This window comes from Phoenix dactylifera, chromosome 12 (assembly GCF_051530095.1).
Source record: "Phoenix dactylifera cultivar Ajwa chromosome 12, Ajwa_hap1_PhDact_Kaust_v1.1, whole genome shotgun sequence".
NCBI lineage: Eukaryota > Viridiplantae > Streptophyta > Magnoliopsida > Arecales > Arecaceae > Phoenix > Phoenix dactylifera.
The window spans coordinates 24295306-24312350 of NC_143201.1; the positions used below are offsets into that span (position 1 = coordinate 24295306).

The 17045-nt window shown below is 37.1% G+C and overlaps 1 protein-coding gene across 1 annotated transcript; it reads left to right on the forward strand.

The window, feature by feature from the left end:
- Nucleotides 1–197: 197 nt before the first annotated feature.
- LOC103697056 (Polynucleotidyl transferase, ribonuclease H-like superfamily protein) lies at nt 198–15724 on the forward strand. The gene is made up of 6 exons (XM_088709240.2): nt 198–492; nt 3033–3235; nt 7976–8056; nt 11681–11806; nt 14233–14356; nt 14544–15724. Exons 1-6 carry the CDS (start codon nt 262–264, stop codon nt 14742–14744), a joined length of 966 nt encoding a protein of 321 aa, XP_088565366.2. The 5' UTR covers nt 198–261; the 3' UTR covers nt 14745–15724.
- The last annotated feature ends 1321 nt before the right edge of the window (nt 15725–17045 follow it).

Below are 17045 nucleotides of genomic sequence, written 5' to 3' on the forward strand. Positions count from 1 at the left end.
TAACTCCATGTTGCTGGTTTTATGTGAACGTTGCATCATAGGAGCTCTCAAGTAATTAATTGTTCAACGAGGGACCTGTACGGTTGAGGCTCTGCCGATTTTATGCGAATCCTGGATATTAGGAATTTATATCTAAACGTTGTTTAAACCAGGGACCTGGAAATACATTTCCACGTTATAATCTCCAAATATACGTTCAAGTCCGCGATCCTATTATCCTACATAAGCCCTTTAGGGGACCTAGTCCGAATCCGGGTCGGAATGGCCTTTGCTAGGGTTTTTGTTCCTTTCCCTCCGTCATCCTCCTCGCGACCCTCTCTTCTCTTCCTCCCAATCTCCCACCTCTCTATCCCCTTCCAATCCATCCGTAACCTCACCGTCTCGGCTTCCTCCTCGGCCTTAAATTCCTCTGATTCAGTGGAAATCGAAGCTCCAAAGACCCATCGATGGAGACCTATGTGTCTCTACTACACGCAGGGTAAATGCATCAAGGTACGATTTTGGAGCTCGAAACCTGTTTCAATTCCCTAAATTTGTTTTCTGTTTTCTTGCCCCCTCTCTTTCAGTTGTTCTTTTTCGTTCCTTTTACTTTTTGATGTTTAAATAAAAGAAGGATTTTTTTAGTCTCCTGTTAAAGGTGCATGATTGTTCTGTTTTTGGTGAAAATTTCTGCAAACAGTGTTATTAGTCCATTGGGCAGATTTTCCGGTCATTAGCGATAAAACGATTCAAGAATTTGATTTTCTTGGAATCTTGATTTTCCATGGTTATGGTTGTTTACATAAAGCAATTTCCATGTCATTTTTTGTAAGAGTTATGTACATAATTCTACCAACTTTTGTGGAATTAAATCAACAATATAGAGTATGATAATAAAGAGTGTGATGGAACCAGATAAGAAAACTGAAAACGAGCTCATGTTAAATTGGAGAAAGCATATGGTATGGCACCTTGAGAGATGCTGTATTTGTGGGCATCAAGGAACGAAGGTGTACTCGAAATAGTATAGGAATCTGTGATAAATGTCAGAGAATCAACAATGGTGGGATTAGCGTATTTCTTATCGATATATCTAGTGCTAAATGAGACTTTAGGTTTAGAACTTAATTTGAAAATTTCCCCATCTTGGGATACAACTGTAGGTAATACTTTAAGGACCAAATTAGTATGAGATTCAGTTCCTTTTAGCTATATCATATATGATTATCGGGTGTTTTGGTAATGTAATATTATTATTTCTGTTTAGTTAGATAAGCTATTGTGATTTAGTTATAGGTTTCTGCGGATTTTAAGTTACTATGGGCTAAATTTGGAGGGGAAAGGGCATACCAAGATGGTGGCGAAGATTTGTATAATTTCCATTCTCATTTTGTTGTCTTCTCCCTTCCTTCAGATGCAATGTGGATTACATGCTTAATTTAGTTTCTTTGGGCTTGTAGAGCCATCCTTACATTTGATCAGAGACTTGATACAAACGCGCCATCCATTATTTTTTGTGGATTTGATCCTAAAATCAGATAATGACCATTTCAGAATTCAATTATCAAGATCATTTCTCATGACTTGTCATTGCTAAGCTATCCAAACTTGCTGCTGATATTAAACAGAGTTGCCATTGTGACATCAAGTTAAAATTATCAAAGAAAGGCCAATAGCAAATAAAACTTTATCAACTTATGTAATGCTTTCTAAATTTTACATATACAAAGGGGTTGTCAAAAATGTGTCTTTAAGATTTTTTTATGTTATTCTAAAGTGATATAGAGTTCATTGATGGTACTAGAGATTGAGTTAATACCACATATCAATTTGGGGAAAAACTTGGAGGATGGATGTCTAAAATCAATAAAAATAGACATAGACTTCAGTTAAAATGATTTTAGAGGGATAAATTCTATAATTTAATATTATATTTTACATCCACTAACAGTGATATAGAGGTATAAAAAATATAAAAGAATGAAAACTTAGTGGATGAAGTGGAGGAGTTCTTCTTGGCTTATGCAGTTCAAAATGTTCTGCAGTAAAAAAGATCCAAGAACACAAGATGTTAATGACTGATCCAGTTATTAGGAAGTACCTAGCAGTAATTATAATTGCCGACTTTACAGCTTTGCGTCAGTGACTTTGTATCTACCAACTTGGGCAGTTGGGAAGATATTATAGGTGCCATTGAGGTTCTTGCTGGTGGTAACTTACTAAAAGCCCTTAATAGTTTGGCATAACTTTACTTTTTTAGAATGACCTCGTGGAAGATATTATGAGTGCCACTGAGGTTCTTGTTATTGGTAACTTCTAGGTAGACAGTGACTATTAAAATCCTTTAATAGCTAGGCATGACTTTATTCTTTTTTCTTAGAATGACCTTGCTCTGGTGAATGCTGGTCTGCTTCTTTAGGAAGTGAGATGTAGTGTGGTCACTTATTGAGTGGAAGAGAAGGTTTTGTGTTAGCTTGTCAGGGAGGATCACAGATGCCTTGATGGGAAATGGTCTTCCAACTTCTGAAGGAAAGTTCTTATTTATAGCCTGTGGTGGATGGCAAACCGGTGTACCTACTAATTGGTTTTGTAAATTAAGTTTGTAAGACATGTCAATCTGATATTAGAAATATTTCATGTTATTACAATATAATTGCATCTATTACTATTATTATAGTAGATCTGGACTCAGCGCTTACAGAGGAGTATGACATTTTAATTGCCAATGCATTGCTTGTTCAGGAAACTGCAAGAATGAAAAAACTTCTTTGTTATTTATGAACAGACAGCTCTATTCTAGATGCCTTTTTTATGTTGAAAAAAGATATATAACTAATCTGAAATAATGAACATTACCAGGAATTTTTAAACTTTTCTTGAACCTACATTCAACTCACTTCTGCAACGCTATGGTTCAGTCCACTATCTTTTGTTTCATAATTTGATATCCTCAACCATGAAATGGAAATAAAAACAGTTGAATGTGGCAGTATGAGACAAGAAATGCAATAAATACTATCATAAATAACTGACTTTTTTTTTCTTGTTTGCAGATGGATGATGCTACCCACCTTGAGAAGTTCAATCACAATTATTCAGCAGACCTGAAAGTGAATGTTACTCGCCCGAATAGATTGAGGCCTCAAGATCTAGATTACCTATTGGTTCTTGATCTGGAGGGGAGAGTTGAGATTCTTGAATTTCCTGTTCTGATGATTGATGCCAAGACTATGGAATACATTGATTCATTCCATAGGTAGAATTTCTTCTGGGAATGCTATTCGAGTGTGAGACCAATTAACCATTGATTTATAATATGCATTTTGCCATTTTATCTGAAAAAAAATGTTTTTGCTCCATTTCATCTTTATTTTGTTTAGGATTTCTCTAGCATTTTACCGATGGTCAGGCATCAATTTCTATGCTGATAATATTTGGTGTGACCTCTGTTAGGCTTATTATATAATGTCTGAATGGGTGTTTTATTCAACACATTATCCAATGAACCTGCCACAAGAGGATTAAGTTAAATCAGTGCAATCAGTGATCTACTGTCTCCTGGAGACCATTTCAAAACTATACAAGAATTTAGCATAATTTGAACACGATTCAATATTATGCTTTTACGATGCAAAATGATGTGCTAGAACATGATTTTAATAATGTGATCAGCAGATTCCCTACAGCCTGTTATTAGAGGTACCTAACAAAATGCATAAACCACATCAGCTAGCAATATAGGAGCTCACCTGGACAACTATTATAGACTCGAGCAATCCTAATTGGACTCCAAAATGACTCCTCATGGAAGAATAAAATTTATAACCCCCAATGTAACTTTGGTTATCTGTCAAATTTTCACTTATCCTCCAGTCCTCAGTACCCGACAAGACAGAACTGACAAGCATGGCCTTTTCAAGCCATCGTGAAAAAGAGATTGACATGTTTGTTGAGTTTCATGTGGAGCCACATGTTTTGGAGTACAGCAAGCTAATTGCTATTTACTGCTGATATACCAAGTATGACTGGGCACTTGAATATTTTAGTTCCCTATTTCAAAAGCAGATGAAGTTTCGTAGTGAACAAATTATAAGCACTGCAGATGTGTGAACTGATTCTAATAAGTGGAAATCAATTTTAATGCATTGTTTCAGACAACAGGCTTCCTAGTAGATGGTCACACCAGACATCCATATTAGCACTATAATCTCTAATCTGTTAACTAACATTGTCACACTCTAGAAGCATATTCCACCATGTCAAATTAAAAACAAAGGAAAAAAATAGCAGTAGCTTTTCCTTTTTGTTAAGGCTTGTTGTAGTTAGAGATGGATAATAACACAAAGAACATGAGCTCAGAAGAAGCTGTGATATTCAAGGTATGTGATACAATTGATCAGTTTTTCTAAAGTAGCTTTTGCACCTTCCTCAATACCTCAATTTCTCTTTCTTGTTCACCCTTTTTTGATAATTTTGAGTCTCAAAGGCAATTCTATTTAGCCACTAAAAGAAATTGCGGATATATCCTAGAAAACCAGGTTTTTGAATCTCGAGAAAGAGATTTGGAGGCAACCAAATTTTCAAGACTTCTACAAAAGTCTTACAGGTTGACAAGCCAATCACGTATAGTTAGTTTCTCTTAGAGCATGTAACTATTGGTAGTTAGCTTCCAAAAATGATTATCTTTCTTACTTCCCTTATGATGTCGCTAATCTGCAAATCCAGAGGCAAGGCAAAGCATGATAAAGGTCATGCCATTACAGAAGGTTATATGGCATCCTGGGATTAGCTAACGACCTTCATACTATATTAACTGGTAAACTCTTAACCAAATACCAACCAATCTGTCAGAACCTTAATTGTTTTAAGAATGAACAGGGCACTTGAATAGATGGTCATTTCTTGTCACTCTTGTTTGGGTTGGTCTCACTTTCCTATGCATCCAACAATGCTTTTGGTATCTTCTCTGCAAACCCTCCATCTATAGTACATTATGAGTTTGTGGAGGCATGTCATAGGCATCGGCTGCCTATTATTTTATAATGTACAATTCTAATCCATAATCAAATTGTATCTAGGATTACATATGAAGCATTGTAGCTTATTATCTGTCTATTTCAACTTGTGTTTGGACTATTGCGTTTAAGCATATACTCTAACATATGCTTTGCATATTACTGTGGTAAAACACAAATCCCCTGCAGTTGGTGAGCCACCAGACCTCTCTTCTCCCTCCTCCTCTTTCTCCCTCTCTTCTCTCTTACTCTTCCAACCTGATAAACTAACTTGAACTCAACCGAATTTTTTGGGTCAGTTTGAACTGATTTTCGTATTAGGTTTGGTTTCAATTTTAGTTTTAGAAAACCAATTTAAGTTGGTTTGATTTCAAAAAAACCCCTAAACCCATCCGATCCAAATCGTGTACACCCCTACCCCTTCGGATGAGGTCTTCAATCTCATCCTTCAACTATCAGCCCTTCTCAGTGTGATGGCCATGATCTTGATATGGTACCTGCAATATTTATTTCGGTTCCGCTTGTTGGGGCTGGTCTTCAACTTTTCAGGCCATCACACATACTCCCAGTCTTTGATCTCTATTAGGATTAGGTTCTCAAGGTATTGAGAGGAGTATGCCTCTTAAATCCTAGAGGTGGACTTCTAGCTTGTCTGGAGATCCATTCTTTGTACCTTGGCTTCCTCTTTGGATTCTTCTTAGGCTTCCCCTCGTCCGACCTTTGCGCTTCTTCTTAGCTCGGTCTTCGTTCGCTTCCTTCCGAGCTGACATCGCCTTTTTGGTGTTAATGTATTTTTAAGCTCGTACCAGCAACTCAGACAGATCTTTGGGTGGCCTCTTTGAAAGGAAGAAACTGAAGCGTGAGTTCTTCAGTCCGTTCATTATTGCAACCATGACCACAACCTGGTCCAAATCATGTATCTCCAAGTTCTCGGCGTTAAAACGATTAATATATTGCTTGAGTGACTCATCCTTCTTTTGCTTGATAGTCAGCAACTTTGTTGAGGTCCTCTTGCATCTCCTGCTGCTGATAAAATGGTTGACAAATTGCCGACAAAGTTGATCAAAATAGTTGATGAAGTCAAATTGAAGCCTTGCATACCATGACCAAACTGCTTTCCTAAGAGTGGCTAGGAAAGCTTGGCATGTGATCATGTCTGAAGCGTCGTGCAGCAGCATGAGATATTTGAAGTTCTCCATTTGATTTATAGAATTCGAGGTGTGATTATATTGTTTGTATTGCGACATCTTGAACCTCAAATGGGGCTTTGTCATGATCTCTTTGGTGAAGTGGGTTCATTGGCATCGGACGCTCCTGTTCCCTTTCTCTTCAATTGCATCACGGCTCCGTTTTTTTGTTCATTGGCATCGCGGAAGTCTTCTCAGATCGGTCTGATAAGGACTCCCCAAGATTTGAGCCCATCTTCGAATGGGTCATAGCTCGATTGTCCCATCGAGTACCTTCAAGGTTTCCTGGATAAGTTTGGTTGCTGTTCTGCGTCAGTTGATCTAGCTGGTTCTGTGTGTTGGGTTTAGAATTGGTACCCACAGAAGCAGATTTTGCACTATCATCGTCAGGGCCTATACCAGCTAAACAAGCAGGTTAAATTGCTCGGCGGATACAGTTGTTGTAGGCCGAGGGGCCATTGCCGCAGGCTAAGGATCTGGGCCATGAGAATCACATGACTCAGGCCAGTTATCCTACTGGGCTTGCCTCTACCCTCAGTGTGGTGTTTCTTCTCAACTTCATCTTCTCCATGTCTCTCTCTTCAGTTCCCAAAGATGGCACCAATCTGTTGCTGCCAAAATCTGATTTGATGATCTGAAGAGCATCTATGAATTTGCACTGGAGGAAGAAGCATTGATTTACACACAAAAAGAAGATAGAAGGTCGCCATAGCTGATTCGCCCGAGGGCCTTCGATGCTTAAGTAAGAGGCAGGGTTTTGAGCAACAACAAATTGGAAGAAGAGTTGGAAAAAAGTAGAGAGTATTGTAAAGTATTGTGTATGTATGTTATGCATATCTAGTACTTTGAGTCTTTTTTTATAGATGAAGAGCCTTTGTCCTGCCGAGATTGGACTTTAGAGTCTAGATTCAAGTGGAGATCTAGCTCTTCGGCTTTCCTTATCTGGATCAACCCAGAAATATGAGTCCAACTGAAACATGTTTTCTCGGTGCCACGTGTCAGCCCATAATTGGTAGATTAGATTTTGGCCACATCAGATACTTATTCAGGTATCCTGGTTTTCAAATTTAAAAAAAGATTTCAAAGAATTTCCAGGTATGCTTGAAGATATTGTCCAAATGCCTGTAGGAAGGAGAGTTAGATACTTTCCCAATACCTCCAAGGAGAAGTAGGGTTTTATCATGTTTTTCCTTTATTTTTTGATGAATATTGACCGTTTATTTATTAGTTGCAAATTTTGGGTGTGTGATGCTGAAGCTTACAGGTCTATTGATTTGAATTATGATTACATTATGGAGGCTATGGATATTAATGCTATTGTATGAAGTATGGACTATGCTATTTATTACTCACTATGCTTTATAGATGCTGTTTTACTTTTACATGCATGTAAAACATATATATTTATCATGTCATATCCTACTCTTTTAAGACTTGTTGTATCAGCATATTTGTGTCTTAACATGTTCTTCATAGAACACCCCCCCCCCCCCCCCCCCCCCCCCACCCCCCAACCCCACAAAAACAAATAGGATGTATGCGTTGTTTATGCTTTTATTGTTTACTGGACATGCTTCAAATTTGTTTAAGCTTGTTGCTACCTAGCTACAATAATCATCATGCTTTATATCATCTAATGAAGGTTGGCTTTATTTTTGAATTATTACATAAAGATGAATTTTGTTTTAGGTTCCCTTTTCATGTTATGTTAAACCATGATTTAATACACTTAAACAAAATGGTTTTGTTGATATTGTAATAAGTTCTTTCTCTGCTACACAATTCTTTGCATAGGTTTGTAAGGCCAAGCTTAATGAGTAAGCAGAAAATTATGGAATACATTGAAGGAAAATATGGAAGATTTGGAGTCGACCGGTACGTCTAAACATTGTTATAATCATTATAATCTATAATTTTGGTATATCATGCACGAAGTACTTGTTGGTCCTCTATGTCCGTATTTTTGTGAACACTTGACATTGTATTTATTCATATGCAACTTGTTAATGTGGATCTCAAAAAATATGTTCATTACATATATTATAAATCTGACATTTTTTTTCACATAGTTTTAATACTTTTTGAGATTTAACATCTTGCACATATAACTAGGAGAATACTATTATATTTTTCAGTTATTTGCTAGTTGTATTTGTAATTATGTATTTTGGATGATACCAAAGAGTTAATATCAGATCAGGCCAACTATGTTTAGGTTTGGTAGGTCAAACAACTAAATGTTTTGGAGAAGTGTTTCATTCAGCCATTACCACCCAGTTAGGTACCATTACCATCAAAAAGAATTGTACAAAAACATGACTAAAAATGTTTTGACTCTTACTGAATTCTCATTTTTTGCTTCCTTCTGTGGCATATCATTAATATCCACTCATGAGTTTCAACCGTAGATCCATTCCTCCATGTAATCAACATGGTAAAGCTTTTAAATTTGTTTTATGTTCTTCGTTCATTTATTAACTCCATTTATTTGAGTGTTTTTTGGCCGGGTTATGGAATGCACATCTTGTTATTTGTGGACACTTCTGCTGTATTAAAAAGGATTAAGCTAATTGATATGTTAGGATGGACTTATCTGTTGATCATCATCATGTTTTCAGATCTGAAATCTCGTCATTAGATTCTCATTAGTCCTTTTATGTGGAATGTTTTGCATCCTCTTAGCTGGATTTTAGCCATGGATGCATGGCTCTTTTTACTTCACATGTTTGAGATTCTACAAAGGTGCAAGGTGTTTCCATTTTCCATAGTGGAATTATGTCCTTGGCCCTTTGTTATGTTAACAAAATTTTCAATTCTATTCTCGCCAACCAAAATGTGTTAGATCCCCGAGTATTGTTCCAACCATAACTTAATTGAAACAATTTATAACCAATGTGGGGGTACCATAAGACATTCCTTTGTAGCTTCTCACGATATTTATTTTGAGACCTATTGCGCTCTTCTGTTGGAAAACCTTTTCTATCGATCACATTAGCATAGATATTGGGGCAGATCAATACTTGTGGAAGAGATCTGAAAGCAAGATGAAGGTGAGTAACCACTTTGATGTTTATTAGGTATTGTACAAAATGCTAGTCATATGAGTACGATGCCCAACTTCGGTTTTAGCTCTGAACAGATTTCAAGTGTCTATAATGATTTAGTTCTCCCTTTCTAAACACCAATCATCCAGTTGGATAAGGAACATTCCTTGTCTAACTCAAAGGTTGTGTGAAGGAGCGCGATACCTTATATGAGAGGGTGCAAGTAGAAATATCCTTGAGATATTTCTCGTAAATTATCCATAATATCATATAGTTAGTCATTATTCGTATACCCAATATACCAAAGTCCTTTCCATTATTCAAATTCTTGGTCATCAGGCTGACAAATATTTAGTATTGTTGCATTCCATAATTAGCACTTGTTTCTGCCTTGTCACTCCGATACCTCCTTTCTTTCCTAATTCTAGCATTTTATGCCTCTTACTACTGATTGAATTATAAGCAATCATCTATTGCTTCATTCTGTACCTGTCAAGATCAAATGCCTCTTCTGAGCTCATATGAGGATACTCCATTTGGTAATGAGCTTATTGGTACACATTTTTGCTGTTTGTCCTGTACACACTATATGATTACTTTACTATCGATGTAAAATTCTTTCTAAAATGTAATGGATAGTTTCATCAAATTCATTTTTATCTGCTTGGTGAAAGAGTATCATCAGCAAAATGCTAGGCATGCATGTGCCTAGACACCCACACAAACACGCCAGCAATTTTGTGGTCTGTCCAAAACTAGCAAGCAAGCCAGTATTCTTGCTTTATGTGACTTTAATGAAATTCATCAACTTCTAAGACAGACAACTACTGAAGTAAATATTCCCCTTGTCATAGCCCCCTGTTAAATAAATTCACTTTAAGATGTGCAATTCACAAGTACTGCGCTTTCAAAGAGCTAATGCAAATCCCAGTCCATCTTTCTCCGAAGTCTCTGCATTTCAAAATCTCCCATGAGATAACACTGTCATATGTTTTTTCAAATTCCATCATCGGTCCTACTCCCAAAGAATTTGTCTTTTTGCTCCAACTAAGAGTTTGTTGGGATGGGCCATGTGGTCAGTAGACCGTTTAAAAGCAGTCCAAGGATTGTCCAAAAGTTCTGTAATTTTAGATTTCCATATATCAATGAGGACCTTGGTGATGATCTAAATTCATAATTTAGCAAATTTATTGGTTAAGATCTCTGATATTTGCAGCTTTTCCTAATTTGAACCAAATCTATCAGACTGTAATGGAACTTGTTGATCCTTGTTATTCCTCTATAAGATTCCTTAAAAACCTCAAACAGATCAAACTTATGAAAGAAGACATAGGAAAGCCATTCCGGTAGGTTTCTTATTTGCTCGTTGTTCAAAAACTGCAATCTTTATCTCCCGCATTTGCAAAGGTTAGACAATTTAACCAAGCAAAAATCATACTGTTCTCTTAGCTTAATTTCTGTCTAGAATCTCCTCTTCTTTTACAGAGAGGTTGCCATGGGAGGCAGTGATGTATTCTCTAGTTTCTTCTGCCTCAGTCATCTGTGAATCTTGATAGTTCAACTGGTGACTATACAAAACATTTGATGAAGATGAAAAACATGCTCACCTCATACATATATCTCTAAGAACAGTGGAAGAACCAATGGAATTAATCTTATAGCAGTTTCATTCTCATGAGATTTTACCTTGTAATTGTATTATCATTTGTTTGCCCTTTTATTTGTTCTGAATTAAAAGTCATTTACCTTGTCTTTAAGTTAGAATATCATGTTCGGTAAGGGCGGTAATCTATGATCCAACCTGAGATGAGCGAGTTTGTGTTTTTCATAAATGGTTTGAGTTATAACGGGTTGATCCAACTTAACCCACTTATTAAATGGGTCAGGTTCAGGCAGCCCATTTAATAATTGGGTCAAGGCGACATGGTTACAACTTGACCTGCTTGACACCCATTTAAACCATTTCAACTTTTTAAGACACATTTAACCTGTTTAAGACCTGTTTAACATGCTAACAAAGGACCTGACCTGATCCAACCTATGTATGAAAGGGGTTATGCATGTCAGGTCAGGTTTGGTGTTGGACTTGTGACCTGCTTAATAAACAGTTTGGTTCAGGTTCAGATTTTCTCTAATACCTATGTTTCAACCCAACCAGACTGACCCATTTTCACTTTTAATGTTCAGTAATTTAATAATTCATATATGTCTGAGCCCTTCTTCTTAGGTAGAAACCACCAGATATCCCCCACATTTGTTCCAGAGCTATCTAACCTAATCAACCATTCATACTAATAAATTACCAAGCAGTTAGTCCTGGTAGTTGTATTAGAACATGCCTCTTTGTTTCTCATTGCTCTTTGTGTATGTTCTAAATGATATAGACGGATTATCCTAGATGATTCTGAAACCAATAAAAAATATTCAGTTATTACTTTGCTTATTTGTTTTTCAGAGTATGGCATGATACAGCAATCCCTTTTAAAGATGTTCTCGAGGAGTTTGAGGTATGGATGACTAATCATCACTTGTGGAAAAAGGATCAAGGAGGATCACTTAATCATGCAGCATTTGTGACCTGGTTCGTTAATTAGTGCTGGAAACTGTAGATCTGCCTGCATGCACCTTTTCATTTATATCTTTCTCTACCTCATTTTTTTGTCGTATTATAAATTTATGTGCCGTAAATATTAGTTTGCACTTAGTTCTTTCATTTATTTGTTAGATCTGTGGTATCCAATCATCTTTTGCATGACGTAATATCAAAAACTTTTAAATGTCTTAAGTCCAACAAATTGTCGGAGGTACCAATTTTGTCTTTTTGACTAAAGCAAAGGGGTCATTTTGGTTGCATTGAATGCTTCATCTGTTGACTTTTTAATGCATTCAGAGCACATGGTAAATGTATTTGTACTGTTTTAGTGGCATATGACCTTTCTCAAACAACTTTCTTAATTTTTTTCATAGGGTCAGTGCGAATGCTTAGTATTGTTTCAGTGTTTGGTTGCAGACATATAATTTGCTTGCTCTAGAATTCTCTAACTTTGTTTGCTATGCTACAAGTGTGTCTACTATTTATATTGGTTGTTCTTGCGGTTATTTTTTAATGATATAGAATTTGCAGTCTGTGCATAGAAAATAAGAAGATTTTCTCATGTGTTTCACAGAAAAAAAATAGTGTGAGGTCCAAGTCTTGGGATGTAGATATAAACATCAGAAAGCAAGAGGGGGGTCATTCAAGAATTTTTTTGTTAATTTGAGATTATTTGAAGAACTTTTTCTAAGGTGAAGAATTTTGTCATTAGGCTGGTGAAAATAGAAACCATCATGTGCGCTACCCTTATTCTTTTTGAAATGAAATTAAATGCTATATAGTAATGATCTTGAGGGTATGGTCTTAATTTAATCTTTTAGGGGTTGTGCACATATGCCTTTTTATTGTTGGTAGGCTACATTTGACTTGTCAAAGTCCAACATCTTCCATCATTATGATGATTGGTGCTGCCAAATCAATGTTTTCTACCCAAACACGTACAATGATATCTTATAAGGATTTATGTGAAAAGGCTTCAAGAATGATTGTGTTAGAGTAGGTCTGAGGCTTTTGGTAGTAGGTAGAGAATATGTAACTCTTGCTAAAAAGCATGTGATTTTACAATAGATGAGTAAACTCCTTCCTTAAATTAGTCTTCAGTTGATTGATCCATTCGAACAGGAGAGAGGACCATAATACCAGGTGACAACTTTTTCCTTTCCTCTTTAGTATTTCAGTGGAACATTTGCCTTATAGAACTTATTGTGACCAGAGAGAATATCTAGCCTTTCCATTCTTAGGCTACATAAGACTGAGATTCAACATGTTTAGCCATTCTAATTGTGGAATATGCTTGAGCATACATGCTTCTAACTATATGTTATATGACAACATGAGGATCGCCCATGCTCCATTTGAAATCAAATACAGCGACTCGTGGCTCACCTTGGAACTTAGACTAGTAATACTTGAAATTTAATCATAGTAGAACTTTGTAAGAGAACTAATTGAAAGACAGATTTGGGATAAATAACAGGAAAATTTAGAAGAAATAAGCAATTATGTAGTCGACAAATGCATAGTATATAAAATTTCCTACTCATAGTTGAAGCCCAGGCTCTGATATTCAAGACCGTCTCTTAGTTTTTTTCTCGCACTCTCACTTTCTTCGAGCTTACCCTTGAAAAAGCAGGTATTTCTTGGTGCCACAGTGCCAGTACTTATTTGTTACATGCTTGTTCCATTGAAGGAGTATCCTTATGATGTCTACTCCTATTTAGCTAATGTTACATTCTGAAGACCCTAGAAACAACTTCTGCATAAAATGCTTTTTTTTTTAATTTAGTAATAGAAATAAATGTTACCCTATAAAAGCATGTCTCATTCCTTAGTGGATGCACGCGCACATACACAAATCAATTAGTATGATGCGTCAGAGTGTTTCGCAATATACAAACAGGGTACAGTTCTTCCTATCAATTCCATTTCTTCCTTAAGTATATAATTTTTCTACCATGTGAAACATTATATACTTGGGAAATATTGAATATGATGTCTAGCAATTGCTGACTGCCAAGTGTACACAGCTTATAAGCATCATGCTACTCCAATTCATTGTTGGACCACTTATGATTCTGATCTTGAATAAAGAGGAACAATAGATTTTTTGGGGGACAAGGAACAATAAATTTACTCTGCTGTGTTGATTTTAACCATGAACATTGTCTCTTAGATTGTCCTCATGGACTTCCTTTTTTTCTAGACTTGCAACTGGTCAGAAAGATTAAGCTGTATGACTGAATGTATTTCATTATTTTTTTCGAATTTCTAGAAAACTTTCCTCCATGGTTAGTTGAAAACGAAGGGGGCAGGTCAATGCCAATTGGGTATATCGTTTTTAACCTATATGGGATATCATTTTTCAAGAGTAACTTTGTACACGCTGATCATTGTTTTCACTCTTTTGATTACAGTGGGAATTGGGATTTGAAGACAATGATCCCTAAGCAGTGCAGAATTTCAAAGATAAAGATGCCCTTGTATTTCATGGAGTGGATTAATCTAAAGGACATTTATCTCAATTTTTACAAGAGAACGGTAAACTTTGTTGATAGTTGTGTCTACAGCCATAGTAGTTTTGTTCTTTATCTCAAGGGACAGTGCAAGAATCCAAATACAAATATTTAATGAGTTAGGAAATGGTTCTCAAGGCCTGGATATTGCATCAATTAATTTATACTTGAAACCTGTATTAATGACTTTGTTATATCTTCGTTCGTGTCAGGCAACAGGAATGATGACGATGATGAGGCAACTTGAGATCCCAGTGTGGGGAAGTCATCATCTTGGTATCGATGATGCTAAGAATATAGCAAGAGTTCTTCAGCATATGCTCGCAGATGGTGTGGTCCTGCAGATTACTGCAAGGAGGAGTGCTTCATCTCCTGATGAGGTGAATTTTCTTTTCAGTAATCGAATCAGATGACATTAAGCATGCATGGGAGGATTTTGAACTTGTGAGAAGCATGATGGAAGCACAAGAGTTTCGTACATGGATCCTGAAGGAAAACAAGTTTAGAAGATCTGACATAAATTCAGCAGTGGCAGGCCTAGTTTTAGGCCCTCTAATCAACTGCTGTCAATCTCATGTGACGAAACTCATCACCAATGAGATGAGGTACCAGACTCTCTCCTGTTGCAGCCTCTGCTTCCACTTTCTCCACTGAGCACAGAGAACTATGGGCTCGTTTGGTTCGCGGAAAGCATTTTCCTTCCCAGGAATATGATTCCTGGGAAACAAATTCCTAGGAAGAGGATGCCTAGGAAAGTACTTTTGGCATGTTTGGTTGACCATGGAAAAGTGACAAATTTCCAAGGTGCTTATGTTTGGTTGGCCATCCACTTTCCTAGGAAAGTTATATATAATTCCTATTATGTCCTTAATAAAAATTAGCTTTTTAATACCTCTTTAATGCTTCTTTAATGCTGAAGGGATTTTTTGGAAAAAAGTAAAAATGGAGTGATTCCCACCTCATAGGAAAGTAACTTTCCCATGTTTCTCATGGGAAAGACTTTCCCATGAAATGTGGGAATCACATTCCCATGGGAATACAACTTTTCATTCTCTCTCCTTTGAAAACTCCAACCAAGGCATCTCATTACTTTCCCGTTGACCACACTTTCTCCCTTTTTTTTTCCGCGAACCAAACGAGCCCTATATGCTGGTAAAGGAAGAGAGTGATCTAGATTACAAAAGGAATGAAAGGATGTCATTCTTACAAATGTCTCTGTAGGTTTGATATACATGTTTCTGTATCAATATCCTAAAGCAAAACAGAAAGATATAGATAAATCTTACGACTCAGCTTCAAAGCAGTTTGCGCAGATTTATTTTCCTTTATGTGATATGACCTGTGATTAATAATACAAGGTGGCAAAATAAGAATATGCCAACCAGTATTTTCATGCGGAACATCCGAGCTACTTATATAATTCAGTCTGTGACCGTCGTTAACGTCAGCTTGGCAATTTCCTTTGGAAGCTGGGGCTTCCCTCGCAGGAAGTTTTAAAAGGATGCCGTCACAGTGATCTCAAGCAGTTCACTTCGACCGATGCCAAGATTCACTCGAAGGAAGGTGAGTCCTTTTCTTTCACCCGAAAGATATCTGCCCCAATCTCCCCTGCTATCATCTCCACCTCCTCCCCTGCACCTGCCGACCTCTTCCTTTTCCTCCACCTCACCTCTTTAGGTAATCATGCTCCTAGCCGGAGATCCAAAGGGAGTGGAGGAAGTTGCAAGGCGGGCTCCCGGGGATGCTTAGTGGTGGTGAGCTGGTGGCGATGCAATTGGTGGTGGTAGTGAAGGCAAAGGGTTCAAGCCGAACCTCTCGGATCAGTAAAGAATACCATCGGATTGAAAGGGTTGGAGCCGGTGGTGACTTTTGCGGTCGCTCACACTGAGTCGACTTGGATCTGAACTACGATCTAGATCGAGTCTTATCGAAATCGAATTTTCTTTTTGTGCTATATGATGCTTAGGCTGTACGTTTTCTCCCTTTCTTTACTTGTTCTCGAAGGTCTCCACTCGGGTCACAGCCCTTTCGCTCATCACCACTCGGTGGGTCAGCTGCTTGTTCTGATAACAGGATAATTTGAATGGCAACACTTCCTGTAAAAGCCCAGATCCTGATAGTTTTTTAGATTTATTCCCATATTACATGACACCATTCACCGACCCCTTTGTCATGCTTGGGAACTCCTGTCAGCTCCATGTCTATTTTTTGATATTATGATTAGTCAGATTGTCTAAATGTTTTTCTGCTTGCCGATTCGGTTTGGTTTTTGTTATTTTTCAAGCTGGACAAATAATTATAACAATAAAGTATGCCTCTAATCATTTTCCATTTGGCAACCTGCTCGCATCTTACTCTTTAGAACTCTTGCAAAAAGGATTCATACAGGCGTGTGTTTAATTCTACATCGGTTATTTATTGGGCAAATCCTGCGTCTTTATCTAGGATCAAAGAGTCAAAAAAAATCTTCCGACTAGCCTTTTTAGACGAAATCCTGGGTTGCGACAGAAGTGATATCAGAACGGACCAGTCTATGGCCTATATGGATTAGAGGACACTGTAACACGGATTTATGACGGCTGACTATGAACTACTTGTGGTGTTTGTGATTGGATTTGGATTCTTAGCGTGGCCAGAATGTTCAGGCTTAAATAGGAGGGTATGCGAGAACTTGTACGGGCGTGTGTTCAATCCCACATCGATTATTCACTAAA